General features: G+C 34.2%; 1 protein-coding gene across 1 annotated transcript in view; it reads left to right on the top strand.

Moving 5' to 3' along the window:
* LOC141686321 (uncharacterized) overlaps nucleotides 1-3,946 on the top strand; it is an 8,076-nt gene extending 4,130 nt beyond the window's left edge. The window contains exons 2-4 of the mRNA XM_074491361.1: nucleotides 2,346-3,121; nucleotides 3,211-3,356; nucleotides 3,471-3,946. Of these exons, the coding sequence (XP_074347462.1) occupies nucleotides 2,346-3,121; nucleotides 3,211-3,356; nucleotides 3,471-3,946 (1,398 nt within the window). The remainder of the gene's footprint in view (nucleotides 1-2,345; nucleotides 3,122-3,210; nucleotides 3,357-3,470) is intronic.
* The last annotated feature ends 9,329 nt before the right edge of the window (nucleotides 3,947-13,275 follow it).

The raw sequence follows: 13,275 nt of genomic DNA, 5'->3' as shown, positions 1-13,275 counted from the left end.
GAAACCATAAGGTTAAAGGAAGAAGCTAAAAAGCTGAAGGCTGACAAAAGAGCACAAGCAAAGCTTGAAAAACAACTAGAGTCAAGTCAGACTGAAGAAAGGAAGAAGATTGAAGACAAGAGTGAAGAAGACAAGATTGAAAGCAGAAATGTGGATATGGGGAATGTGGTTGGTGAGAGTGTGGAGGAAAGAAAGGAGGAAAGAAAGGAATGGAAGAAAGGGAACAGAAAGAAGGCCAATGCAAAAATGAAGAGTGGAGATGACATTATGGAAGCCTAATCACAATCTAAACCACTACCTTCCATTCCTGAACCTTTTGTTGTTGACCCTAGTATAAATGTCTATGGTGAACCAATCATCCCTAAAGAGGAACCTATTGATTGGGACACCATCAACTTGCCTACCTTCCTAACTACCTCTCCACCATCAAAGAAACTGAAACGAAAATCCAAATCTACACCTCCCCTAACCTCAAGTAAATTTACTCAGAAATATAAACCTAAGCCTAAGCCACAAGCCTCAAAGGATGATTATGTTCACATTTATGACATAAAAGAGTTTACTGATATTGAACTCTATCTGGATGAGCTGGAGGAAGTAAGTGGAATAAGTGCATACAAACAGCTCCCAGAAAGGCTAGTGTTCAAGTATAAAGGAAATGAGGAAAGGACTTGGCCTCTTCAAAGAATTCTGAATGAAGGCTATTCTACCTTGGTTAGAGTCTACTCAGCTATCAAAAGGGATTCTGGCTTTACCAGGACTGCTAAAACTGCCAGCATAAGGAAAATTTGGTGGGAGTCTAATTCCTTGCCTAGAACACTACTCATCCCTGAGCATGAAATTACAATTCATAAATCACCTCATTGGTTGATGGAGTTCAGAGACAATAAAGGAGTCAGAAGATTTTTCAAACTTGAAGACCAGCTTAAAATTGCTAGTAATGAAACTCTCAAGGACATGCAATCTAAGTTGGATATCAGTGAAGAAGATGAAGCTGAATTCTACAGACAACTCCAACTCCAAGTAGAGGAAAATGACAGGAGGCTAGGGAAGAAAACAAGGGATCAAAGGAAGAGAAAATAATTTGCTCAGCCTAAAGGAGCATCCTTGGAAATAATGTAATTCTTCAATTTTATCTCAGTACATACACTTTTGCAGCACTTTTGAATTTCTACTTGATTTCAGTTCATATATTTGTTAAGTGTTTTGTTATCATCAAGATAAACCTAAATTTATGCCTACAATTCTAGTAGACATAAATAGGGGGAGATTGTTAGGAATATGTGTATTAGTTTGATGATAAGTTAAACAAAACACTTAAGTAGAAATCTAGTGTTTGTAGCCTCAACGGATAAGACCACGCTGGCTATCCGTTGTTGGAGTAGCTTTACTTAGAAATAAGTTCAGTATTGTAGCACATTTCAGTTTCTGTATTTAAGCTATAATTCTTAGATGTTGTGGGAAATTATAAGTCATGTTGACTACTAGTGGATATGCAAATAGGAGGGCTAATTGTAAATATTTCATGCCTTGTAATTTTTTATAAGTGAAGTAGTATCAACTGATAGATTAAAGGCCTTCAACGGATGAGAAACAAAGCTTCAACGGATGTCTCTAAAGCTTCAACGGATATCATCCATCAACGGATAAGTGCATCAACGGATAAAGCTTCAACTGCTAATGCATCAACGGATAAAGCCATCAACGGATGAAATCTTCAACGGATGCTAAGTTCAATAGCAGTTGACAGTGACAATTCATAAACTGACAGAGGCACATGGGTTGACAGAGATAATTGGAATGTGGTAGCCTCTTGGAGGAATCAAGAAAATGAAGCATTTCCATTCTGGTGCAAACAAGGAAGTATTCAAAGATTCAAAGATTATCATAGATTGCATTGGATAGAGAAATGAAGAAGAAACATGTGAAGAACTTTTTTAATTGTATTTTTATTTTTGTCTTCACTTGTAAACTTGGTGATATATAAACCAATTTGCAGCTAGTAATTAGATGGTGAATTTTCCAGAGCTATTTAGAAAAACATAGAGAGAAAATCATCTAGTTTGTACTAGGACGCAGCTGTGATCAATTCTTTGAATCACATATTTTCTGAAATACACATCTCTGGTATAACAATAAATCCACCAGAAAAGTTTTTAAAGCTTTTTTGTTCTTTACATTTGTGTCTTGAATATATTTCTGTCTGTACCTGCTCAAAGCAATTCACACACAACTGATCATTAAAACACTTAGCCTTTGAAACTGCTCAAAACTTGAAAAAGTTTTGAGATTTACATTCAACCCCCTTTCTGTAAATCTCATTATTAGTTCCTTTGGAATAACAGAAGGTCCTTCATCCTATCACCACTGCTGATGGAAAATCTGTAATTAGGGTAGCAAACTTTGACCTAACCAACAAAGAAAAGGATATATTATGTTCAGTATTCCAAAATGCAAAGCTGGCACACGGGTTTGGTTCTAATATCAGCAGATGCGTGCAAGATAGGAAAATTGTGGGATACAAGAGTCATGACGCACATATTTTTATGCAGTATTTATTACAAATTGCAGTCAAAAAAACATTAAAGCCTGAGGTCGCAATACCTTTAATCAGACTTGGAAATTTTTTGAGTGATATATGTGCGAAAGTGATTGTGGTAGGTGATTTAAAAAGGTTGCAGCAAGAGATTGTCGAAATACTTTGTCAGCTTGAGATGATTTTTCCTGATCCGTTCTTTGACATAATGGTTCACCTACCTGTACATTTGTGCAAGGAAATCGAATATGGTGGGCCAGTCCATCAAAGATGGATGTATTCGATAGAGAGATACCTAGGAGTATTAAAACGATACATTCGCAATAAGAGTAAACCAGAGGGATCGATTGCAGAGCGGTACTTGGCAGATGAGTTTTTGAATTTCTGCTCAAGATTTCTAAATGATGGTCAGACTACGTCATCGAATCAATTTGAAATTCCTGGTGCAGAGACTGAAGGGTACTCTGTCGGCTCAAGGAAGAACAAAAAAGGGAAAGATATTCACTTGTCACATAATACGTGGATCACAGCTCACCGATATGTATTATTTAACTATAATGACAAGGAGGTTGAGGACCTAATTGAGTAAGTCCTAGTTTAATATTCTACAGTCAAGTAAATAAAAATTAATGCCTTTATGTATATTAACTTAACATACTTGTCTATAATTGTAGGAAGCACCATGAATTAATGGCCAACAACGAAAATTCTAAACGGTATAAAAGGGAAAGAATACACGCTGATGAAATCTGTGACTGGTTCAAGGATGAAGTTGGTAAAAAAGTCAAAGTTTCAAGGGAAGTGGCATCATTAGCAAAGGGTCCAAGACGATCGGCTAAGTAGTTTAGTGGTTATGTCGTAAATGGATTTAGGTTCCATACAAGAGAAAGAGATCATAAATGTACAACACAAAATAGTGGAGTATATTTGACAGCCTTGACAACTAGCTTTGCAAGTTCGAAGGATCAAAATCCAATAGTTGGGGATGTAGGTTACTATGGATCGATTGAAGAGATATTTGAAATTGACTACTGGGGTGCATTTAATGTTGTCCTGTTTAGGTGCACCTGGTACCAAGATGATAAAGATTCATTTGGTTTTACTCGAGTTAACTTTAACCGAGTTTGTCAAAATCATGATTCTTTCGTTATGTCAACTCAAGTGCAACAGGTTTTTTATATTGAAGATCCTGTTGAAAAGAATTTTTATTATCCTGTTAAGAGGATATCATCAGAGTTTTCAGAAATAGGCGTTGGAAATACAATTGAAGATGACATGCTTGGGAAGTTTTCACATGACACTAGCTTTCGTACCATGATGGAAAATCATGAAAATGACGTTACATGGTTCAGAAATGATGTCCCTGCGAAGGAAATTGCAAAGGAAGTTCCAGATGGATCGAATGATTAAGTCAGGTGTTCTTTGTTATTGCTTAAGGCCTAAGTGTTTGAATTAATTATTTAAAAGGAAAGGGTAGATAAATTATATAAAAATAAAAAAATGCAATTAAACTTTAATAACAATTTACATTCGGTGAGTATATGATAAATATTCATTTTATGCCTTGAATTCTAGAGTCTGTTTAATTTGGTTTAGTTTATTAAATGTAAGTGTTAAAGATAATATTCTAGAAATGTAAGATGAAGTAGCTGCTATACTTGGTTTGAGTTGAAATTATTGCATTTGTAGTCGGCTTTGAATAATCTGTATATTGTGTGGCTTTGTTTTCTATGCATGTAGTTGGTTAACCTGTTTTATATATTTAACATGGTAGTTTTAGATCATTTTTTAAATTTACATTATTGTAGTTTTTATTTCTCTCCACCTTGTTACCTGGTAGTTTCATATTATTGTAGTTTTTTTTATATCTCTAACATGTCTTTATATTTTTATAGGATGACTGATTCAAGATATACCATCCACTTGCACCATAACGGAGATTTCAAAAGGACTAAATACACCGTTGGCTCACATGTCACATATGACACGGATGCTGACAGATTTTCATATTTTGTACTCATTGATTGGATTAAAGAAGATCTCAAGTATGATGAAATTGGGGGAGTATATGTCAAAAAAGGGAAGGGAGGTGGCTGAACATTGATAAGAGATGATAGCAGCATATTTCGGTATATTCATGAAAGTAATAGTTCAGAAGTGAATTTTTTTGTTGACTGCATTGTTGACAAAAGAATAGCCCCAATGGCGCAGATGCAGCCGTTTGTGATTGTAAGGCCAAGAGCATGTATTGTAGAGAATAATGCAGAACAGCGTAAATTTGTGACCTTGAAAGACATCACTGATGAGAAGGAATGAAGGTTAACTTCAAGAAAGAAACTATAATTTAGTTCTACTATTCCGAGTGTTGTTCCAAGTGCTACAAAAAGGGGAAGAAGGTCAAAAGCTCTGCTGGAGGTTGTAGAAACAGGGAAGGTGGTAGAAACATAGATGTTGGTAGAAACAGAGAAGGCGGTGGAAACAGAGAAGGTGGTGGAGACAGAGGACAATAGTGAGCTGATAGGGTTGGGAGAATATTTGAGGAGATGGGAAATACCTGCAGAAGATACAGTAGACAATGTTGGGAAACAAGCACTGGCAAAGATTACAGTTGAAGATAAAGGATGTACCGAATATGAAATTAATCAAAACAAGAATGTTGCAGAACTTCAGAAAAAGGTTGATGAACTCAGATTAAAGCAGATGGCAGCTGACATGTTTAGAAAGAACCCTCAGCAGAAAAAGAAAAAGGTACTGAGTACTCGAAGTGGAAGTTAATCATGTTTTCCAAATCCAGAGGTCGGACCAGAAAATGATGAAGCTGACATTGTCACATCAAAGGTAGAAATTCTTGCTTTATTTCTAATTCTTCTAGCATCGTATAATTTATTATAGTCACCTGCTCATTAGTTGACTTCTACATTTTTTAGAGATAAAAAAAGGTGCATATAGCTGAGGTCGGAGCTGGCCCAAGAACTCATTCCCGCGCTAATAATCAAATGTTCCTGAGAAGAACGGAGTTGGTGGTTCAGTTGCTGCTGAGGTATTATTATTTTTTTGTCTTTAGTTTTTTAGAAACATTGTATTAAATCTTTATTCCAAGACTGCAATATTGTAGGTTAATTATTTTAGGAAAATGATTGGAAAAAATAAAAAAAAATAGAAAAATATTGCTAAGTAGTTGAAATATTTATATACACGTGGTAATTTCTCTTTAGGAAAATGAAGAATCACCTGTTCCTCTTGGAGAAGAGCTGAGGCAGCTGAAAACTGCAACTCCTGGTTCAATGGAAGTATACAACGTTCTCAGAAAACGTCAAAAAGCTCAAGAGGAAATTGAGACTATCCAGTCACAATCCTAGAAGGAGAATTTGCAAACACAAACTACTGGTTTTCTTGTTTTCTTCTTACATATCAATTTCTGTTTTAATTTTACACCAAGGACATTAGATTTATGTATCGTTTGGTTGGACAGATGCGCCTCAAGAGTTGACAGAGAAAAAAAGGAAGAGGGGAAAGACAAGAATGGATCATGTCCATACAAGAAAGGAGAAAAAAGTGATTACAGTGAACAGCAAGTTCCAGCCTATATCAACTGATGACAAGTTATTATCTGAGTTCAGCCACTTTCTAGGGACAATGGTAAGGGATTATGTCTCACTAACTTGTGTTAGTTGGACTAAAGTTCCTAACAAAGAACTCATGTGGGTGTATATCAAGGTAATTTATATAATCATTTATTGTATTTTTGAAGTAGTTCATAAATGTTAATTTGTAAGAATTTAATTTAAGAATCGTATATTTTCCTTAGGATAAATACGTTGTTCCTGAATATTGTAAGAAGTGGGTATTTAGAGGAATGGCTGACCAGTTTAGGACGTACAAAAGTCGCGTCAAGGCTACCCATTACACTGCTTATGCATCAGATGAAGAGAGATTGAAAAATAGGCCTAGGGAAATTCCTCTTGCTGACTTCAAGATACTTTTAAATTATTGGGCTGATGAGAAAGTGCAGGTAATAGTATTATTGTTAATAATGTCAGCTAAATTATTTGACTGATCAACCAACAGTCATTGTTAATGCAGTACGCTTTTAATCATTTTTTGTAGGAAAAGGCTGAAAAAAATAGAAAAGCGCGAAGCAAGGTTGAAGACACACATACTACCGGTCCTAGGAGTTTCGCCCAAATTCGAAACAAAATGGTAATAAAATGCTATAACATGTATTTTATTTTGTAATTCTGGTATGCTTTTACATTATCAATGTCATTATTTATGCAAGGTACTTGAAAAGGAGGCGGTGGAACCTCCGAATCCGGTTGATTCTGAGAATACTGATGAGGAACCTCCAGCGTCGATATCTGATGCTCACCTTTTTATAGAAACCCGCAAACGGAACCCCAAGCGTGAGTATAAGGTCCCCGCTGAGGCGGTTTTGAAAAAAATTGTAAGTAAAAATTTTAATTTTGGTTAAGCCCTTTGAAATGTGGATATATATTGGTCTGGTGACTAATTAACGTTATTGCAACATAATTGGGATGGGATTATACTACATGTATTTAAAGATAAATAAATAAAAAGGTTATGTAAGTAAAGTGCATGTTTGTCAATTGTTGTGGTAAAAAAATTCATTTAAGCGATTAAGGCACTGAATTGTTGGTTAATATTCGACTGCTTGGACGTAATATTTTGAACTGACTTGTTGGTTAAGGCACTGAATTGTTGGTTAAGGCACTGAGTTTCACATTTGCTTGGCCGTAATATTTTGCATAAACGTGACTGGGGCAACGATACTTAGATTTAAAAGTTTATGTGCACAGGATGACATTGGCAAGATTCTCAAAACCGGAGGAGATGTTGAAGATGCAAATAAGCTTGTTTATGGTAGCAAGGAACATGGCTCGTCCTTTCTTATTGGCAGGGTTTGTAAGAAAAAAAATGTTAAGGGGAAGTCTTCTGCTTCAGCTGTTCAGGATGACCAGTACGAGGCGCAGCTTACAGAAAAGATCCGTGCTCAGTTAGAAAGAGAGATGGAAGAGAAATTTGATAGAAAAATTCAAGAGACAATGAGAAAGTTAGCGGAGAAGAATCCATAACTGAAAGTCTTTGACGAGGGCAACTCCGGTGGAAATGGTACTAACACAGGAGATGGCGACTCTGGTGGAAATGATGAATCTGGTGGTGAATCTGGTGGAAATGAGGGTGACTCCAGTGGTAATCATGATTATTGCGACTCCAGTGGAGAAGATGACAATACTGATATTTGATCAACATGTTTCTTAAGCAAACTCTGTTTAATTTAAGTAAACGCGTAATCTTCTGGGAACTTTATGCATATTAGTAACTAGTTGGCGCTCGTGGCAGTTAGACTTTTTATCTGGATTAGTTAAACTAGTACTTGGAATTTGGTTATTTTTGTTTGTTGGGAGCTGGAACTTTAAATTTGTTGGATTGCCGGACTTGTGCTTTTGCCAACAGTTATCAAGTTCAGTTAGTATGTATTTAGGTTTTAATCTTGCAAGTTATTTTATATTTTGTTTACATCTTGAAAATTAACAAAACTAATTGATATTTTAATGTTGGCTAAAACAGGAAAAAATGTTACAATAAATATAAAAGTGTAACAACAGAGACCAGGATGTTTATAAAGAAAGTGTTACAATAAGCTCTAAAAATGTTACCAAAAGAATATAATTGTTTTACCATATAGTGTTACAATAGAAAAAATGGTGCTACAAAAGATTTTAATGCAACATTTTTGTTGGTGTTACTAAAGGTTCAGGGGTGTTGCAACAGAACTGTGGTTACACATGCATAGTATTATCATAGAAACCTAATGTGTAACCATATGGGGGTCTATTGTTACATCTTTATGTGTGTTACCACAGGTTCCAAAAGTGTTACCTTAGACCCCTATTGTAGCACGAGCAAATCCAACACCACTAAAATTTCAAAAAGTGTAACCATAGCCCTATTTTTTGCTTTAGGTAACACTTTTTGGCCATTTTTACACTTTTTTTTGGGGTGTTGCTAGAGGTCATATATGGTGTGGTGGAAGTAACTGTTGTTAAAGAAGAAATTTATGAAAGATTTAATTCTTAGCCAATGAGGATTATTGTCTTTGAGTGTTCTTGACTATCTAAAATGTCTATTCAAGACATACTTTTGAGACTTTCTTTTTCTATTCAAGAAAGTTGTTCACACTCATTTCTTAAAGTAACACATCTTATATCTTAAATTTCTTCTCACAACTGAAACACTTGAATCCTTTTCTCAAATATTGCCAAAAAACAAGTGACATAATTCTTGAATTGTGCTCACCACTCAAAAATAACATATAGTTGGTTAGAGACTGCTTGCTGAGGTCGATCTTAATAATACTAACAGAGACATAGAGGTTTCATCAGTTTTTACTGAAGACTTTATGATAGCTTTCAAAAACACATTCAAGTGTTAGTTCTTTGCAAGAAGAACAAGGTTTGAGATCATGGTACATGACAGTAACCTGATCAAATCGTCTCCAATTCAAATGGAGGTTCTCATTATTGATGAACAACAACTGTCATAACCACAGTATTAACTGTGACCTTAATTGTGTATTCACAAGGTATAAATAATGTTATTACTTTATCAACATTTATTCTAAATACTTGTTAGTCCTAAAGTACGGAATCATTTGCAAGTTCTTCGTTATAAGTACGGAATCAAAACAGGCACAAAACAATTCGAGGAATATATTATTTTAATAATATAAACCTTGAGGTTGCTACAATCTAATCAATGAATTGATTAGCTACAATAAATTCAGCAGCACAACTTTATGTTTACAAGCTTAATAAATGACGTTCTTTAATGGAGCTCCCGTAAACACTTTCTATTGAACTGAAGAAGATAATTCACTGAATGAATTCAAATGCTGCTTTGTAGTCTTCAATTTACTTTGGACATGTGGCATTATTTGAACCACACAACCTTTTCAATTATTGCTCTGGATCAACAGAAATTCAACCAAGTACTGTTATTTGCGACCTTTGTTTGCTGTGTAGAGAAGCTGTTACTTGCGACCTTGACATACAGTATACAGTTACTTGCGACCCTTAGGATCAAGTAATTGCCTTAGTTAAAATCATGCCTTGGAGATTTACTTGTGACCTATCTTCACCTAGAGCAAGGTTACTTGCGACCAGGTAAAGCAGAGTAGCACTTAGCCAATTTTCCCATGATAAGATACTTGCAACCCTGTGTATTAGAGTAGGAATTTCACTTAGACAAATTTCCCTTCCAGGTTACTTGCGACCTGTCTTCCCTTATTGTTAGGTTAGTTGCGACTATGAGATTCCCTTGGTAGAGTTACTTGCGACTAGGATATATGCCTTAGACATTTCACCATTCAGCTTTACTTCCGACTTAGATGTCACAGTAGTGAAATATGACTTAAACAAATTTCCAAGGATTCTTACTTGTAATGTAATATCCGGGATATTGCGTGTAATTATTTTTATCAATAAATAATTTTTATGTGATTATTATGTAATTTTTGGTGAAGTATCTGATGATGGGTGTGGATATATGGATGCTTATATGCGGTAAAGTATAAGTATGTTAATTTTATTTGGACCAGAATAAAACATAGATAATTACGGTATTTTTCTGGTAATTATGCTTTTACAACCCGAAACTTTTCCGAAAACTCGTTCCAAACCTAATCTGGTAATTCCGGACATTTTCCGTATTTTGACTTTTTCGATCCGGATTACAGTTTGACATGTGCGCGTCCTACGCAAGATTTTTGATACTATAATCATTTCGGTGAATTAACAAAACCCGTATTCTCGAAAGACGGGATAATATTACATTATTTTCGTATAAAGTTTTTTTATAAGAAGCCCGGTTTGGATAATTATCTAGTATGGGTTTCAAATCGGATCATTATTGCAGTTACTTAGCGGCTAAGTAACTAATTTATCGATCCAAAATGATCCAACACGATCCAATATTCCATAAATATATATAGCCCTTTTATTATTTCATTTTATTCGTATAATCATAATTCGTCAGTTAAAACTGATAAAATATAGAGAAAACCCTAATTATTCGTTACGTTCTTTAAAATCAAACCCTCAAACGAAGGCGTTATCGAACTCCGATTTGGGCGTGCTATATATCAAATCGAAGCTCTCGAAAAGACCTTTCTGAATCAATCCATCATTTTAGTGCAGAAATCAAGGTATTTTTCTTATTTATTTGTTTTATTTTGAATTATTTAAAGATTAAATTATAAAAATTTGTTCTTGATGTTGTTGATATGATTTGATGCTAGAATCATGTAGATCTTTTCTTCCTGGTCATTTTGGTATATTATATGTCAAATTTGGAGTTCAATAACATGTCCAAATAGATGTTTAATTCTGAAAAATTGAAATTAGGGATTATAGCTTTGAATATTCTTAATTGAATTTGGGAATTTTTCATTCAAGGGTTATTGATTGTTTTGGATGATTGGGATAGCTTCCCGAGGTGATTTGTAATCGATTTACATATTTAATTGTATCAAACGATTCCTATAAATATTAAGTCGAGTTATTGAATTTTTTTTTAGTTTTTAGTTTTTATATTCAATTTTCTGAATTTACTATTGATTGTTTGTGGATTATGATTATGGTTAATTATTGTATGATTCCTGAGCTTCGTTTTGCAATTTATTTCGTTAATTTTGGTTGAAAATATAACGAGTTCGTCGTTCGCCGGAATCTTCGAGCTTTCGCCGGTAAAAATGGCGACTTGGCTGGACAATCTAATCTTCGGCTCGTCTGTGGTGGTTATTGCAGTGTACGAATGGCCAATAGTGTATGGAATCGATTAACAATGAAAAACGGTGATGTATTGTTGTGTTTTGGGGTCCTGTTTGAGTTGGCCGGAATCGGCGAAACCGCTGGATCTTTTCCAGATTCCAGCCGGCGTTCGACCCGGTCCGGCGGGTTGCTGACCCGTTTGGGTTTAGATGGTAACCCGGTTTTGATTCATAAAACCTCAAATCCATTCCTAAAAATCTGTTTCTGGAAAAATCCATTTAAAAGTAATTCAAAATTCATTATTTCATTTCTAAAAATTCATTCTTAATCCCAAAAATCATTATTTTAATTCTGAAAATTATTTTTAATTCTAAAATAAATCTTAATTAATTAATTAATTAATTAGTTATAGTTGATAATTAATTATTTAATTATTTAATTAATTTAAATTTTAATTGATAAATTAATTTAATTAGTTATTATTAATTTATTATTTAATTAGATTTAATTATTTATTTTTGATTTAAAGAATTCGAAAAATATTTTCGAGCTTTAAAATATTATTTATAAATTATTTTCAAGGCTCGATAATTCTTATAAAATTATTTGAAAGTCAGATTCGGGTGTTCGAACCCTATTATTTAATTATAAAATAATTCGGAGGCCCATTTTAATTCCGAAAAATATTCAAAAATTCGTATCAAATACCTGGAAAATCATTTTAACCGTGAATCTTCTTTGGAAAATTATTTTGATCGAATATCATGTATGCTATGTGCTACGTGCTATCTGATTGATGTGTTATATGCCTATGTGGTTATTGTTTGACTATTTTAGTCATAACTTTCAATCCGTAAATCGGATTTGGCTAAAACGAAGGGTAGATAAAAGCTTATGATGTCTATGTGACAATTATAATGATATGAGATTGAGTATTGATAGATACTTGTGATTCCTAGCAGAGTAAGCGAGGCATAGAAAAGAAAGCCAGTGATCAGTAAATAGAAATGAAGTGTAGAAAAAAGAAAGCAAATGATCGATGAATAGAAGCAAGGTATAGAAAAAAAAGAAAAGTGATGGAAAAGTCAAACTGTTAGTTGGGTACAAGTAAAGTTGGAAATCATAGGTGATAAGGCAAGTACTTCTGAACCTTCTTTAAGATATATTGCAAATATTTTCGAACTTTCTCATAACATATTGCTAGTATTCAAAATAAATCCTATTTTATATTGCAAGCGCTTTAAACTATTCAACCTTGAGCCCTGATTCTTATTGATCTTGAGTCATAAGCCTTATTCTTCATAAACCATTGATTATTGAATTCTCAAATACGAGCCAGACACATACGATACTACTCCACAAATACATATCTTCCATATACTGATTTCTGATATTGAATTGCTTGACATACCAACCCTTATTCCTTGTTCAACAAAAGACCAATCCTCGTAACCTTTGAACCCTTGGTCTTCTACTTTTTGATTCTTTCCTTGATTGAAAGCTAATCTTTTTGAATTCCTTGTTATACCTTCATGGTATTGTCAATCACCCTATGCTTCAAGATAAATATTGTTTATGATTCAGCTTATTGAATTATATTGGTTATCATTTTGAATTATTTTAGAATTGGATGGTATTATAAATGTGGACCAGATTCGTGGTCGGACCAGATTCGTGGTCATAATAGGCCAATGCGTGCCTTGGATCTAGTATATAGAGCAAAGCTGGGAGCCTTGCTCGGGGTTAGTGCGTGACTGATCAGCAGCCTAACCTTGGTTTTTAAAATAAAAAGTGAATATCCAATTCTAATCATTACTTATTCAGAAACTTGATTCTTCTGAATCATTTCAATTGGTTATTGTTTAACCTCAGTTATTGCTATTCTGACTTGTTGAGCTGGTTAGCTCACTCTTGCAAACCTTTTTATGTTTTTATCAGTTAAAAAGGAAA

The sequence above is a fragment of the Apium graveolens genome, chromosome 9 (assembly GCF_009905375.1).
Source record: "Apium graveolens cultivar Ventura chromosome 9, ASM990537v1, whole genome shotgun sequence".
Classification (NCBI taxonomy): Eukaryota; Viridiplantae; Streptophyta; class Magnoliopsida; order Apiales; family Apiaceae; genus Apium; species Apium graveolens.
The sequence above is the reverse complement of the archived record's forward strand: the minus strand, read 5'-3'. Positions and strand labels throughout refer to the sequence as shown.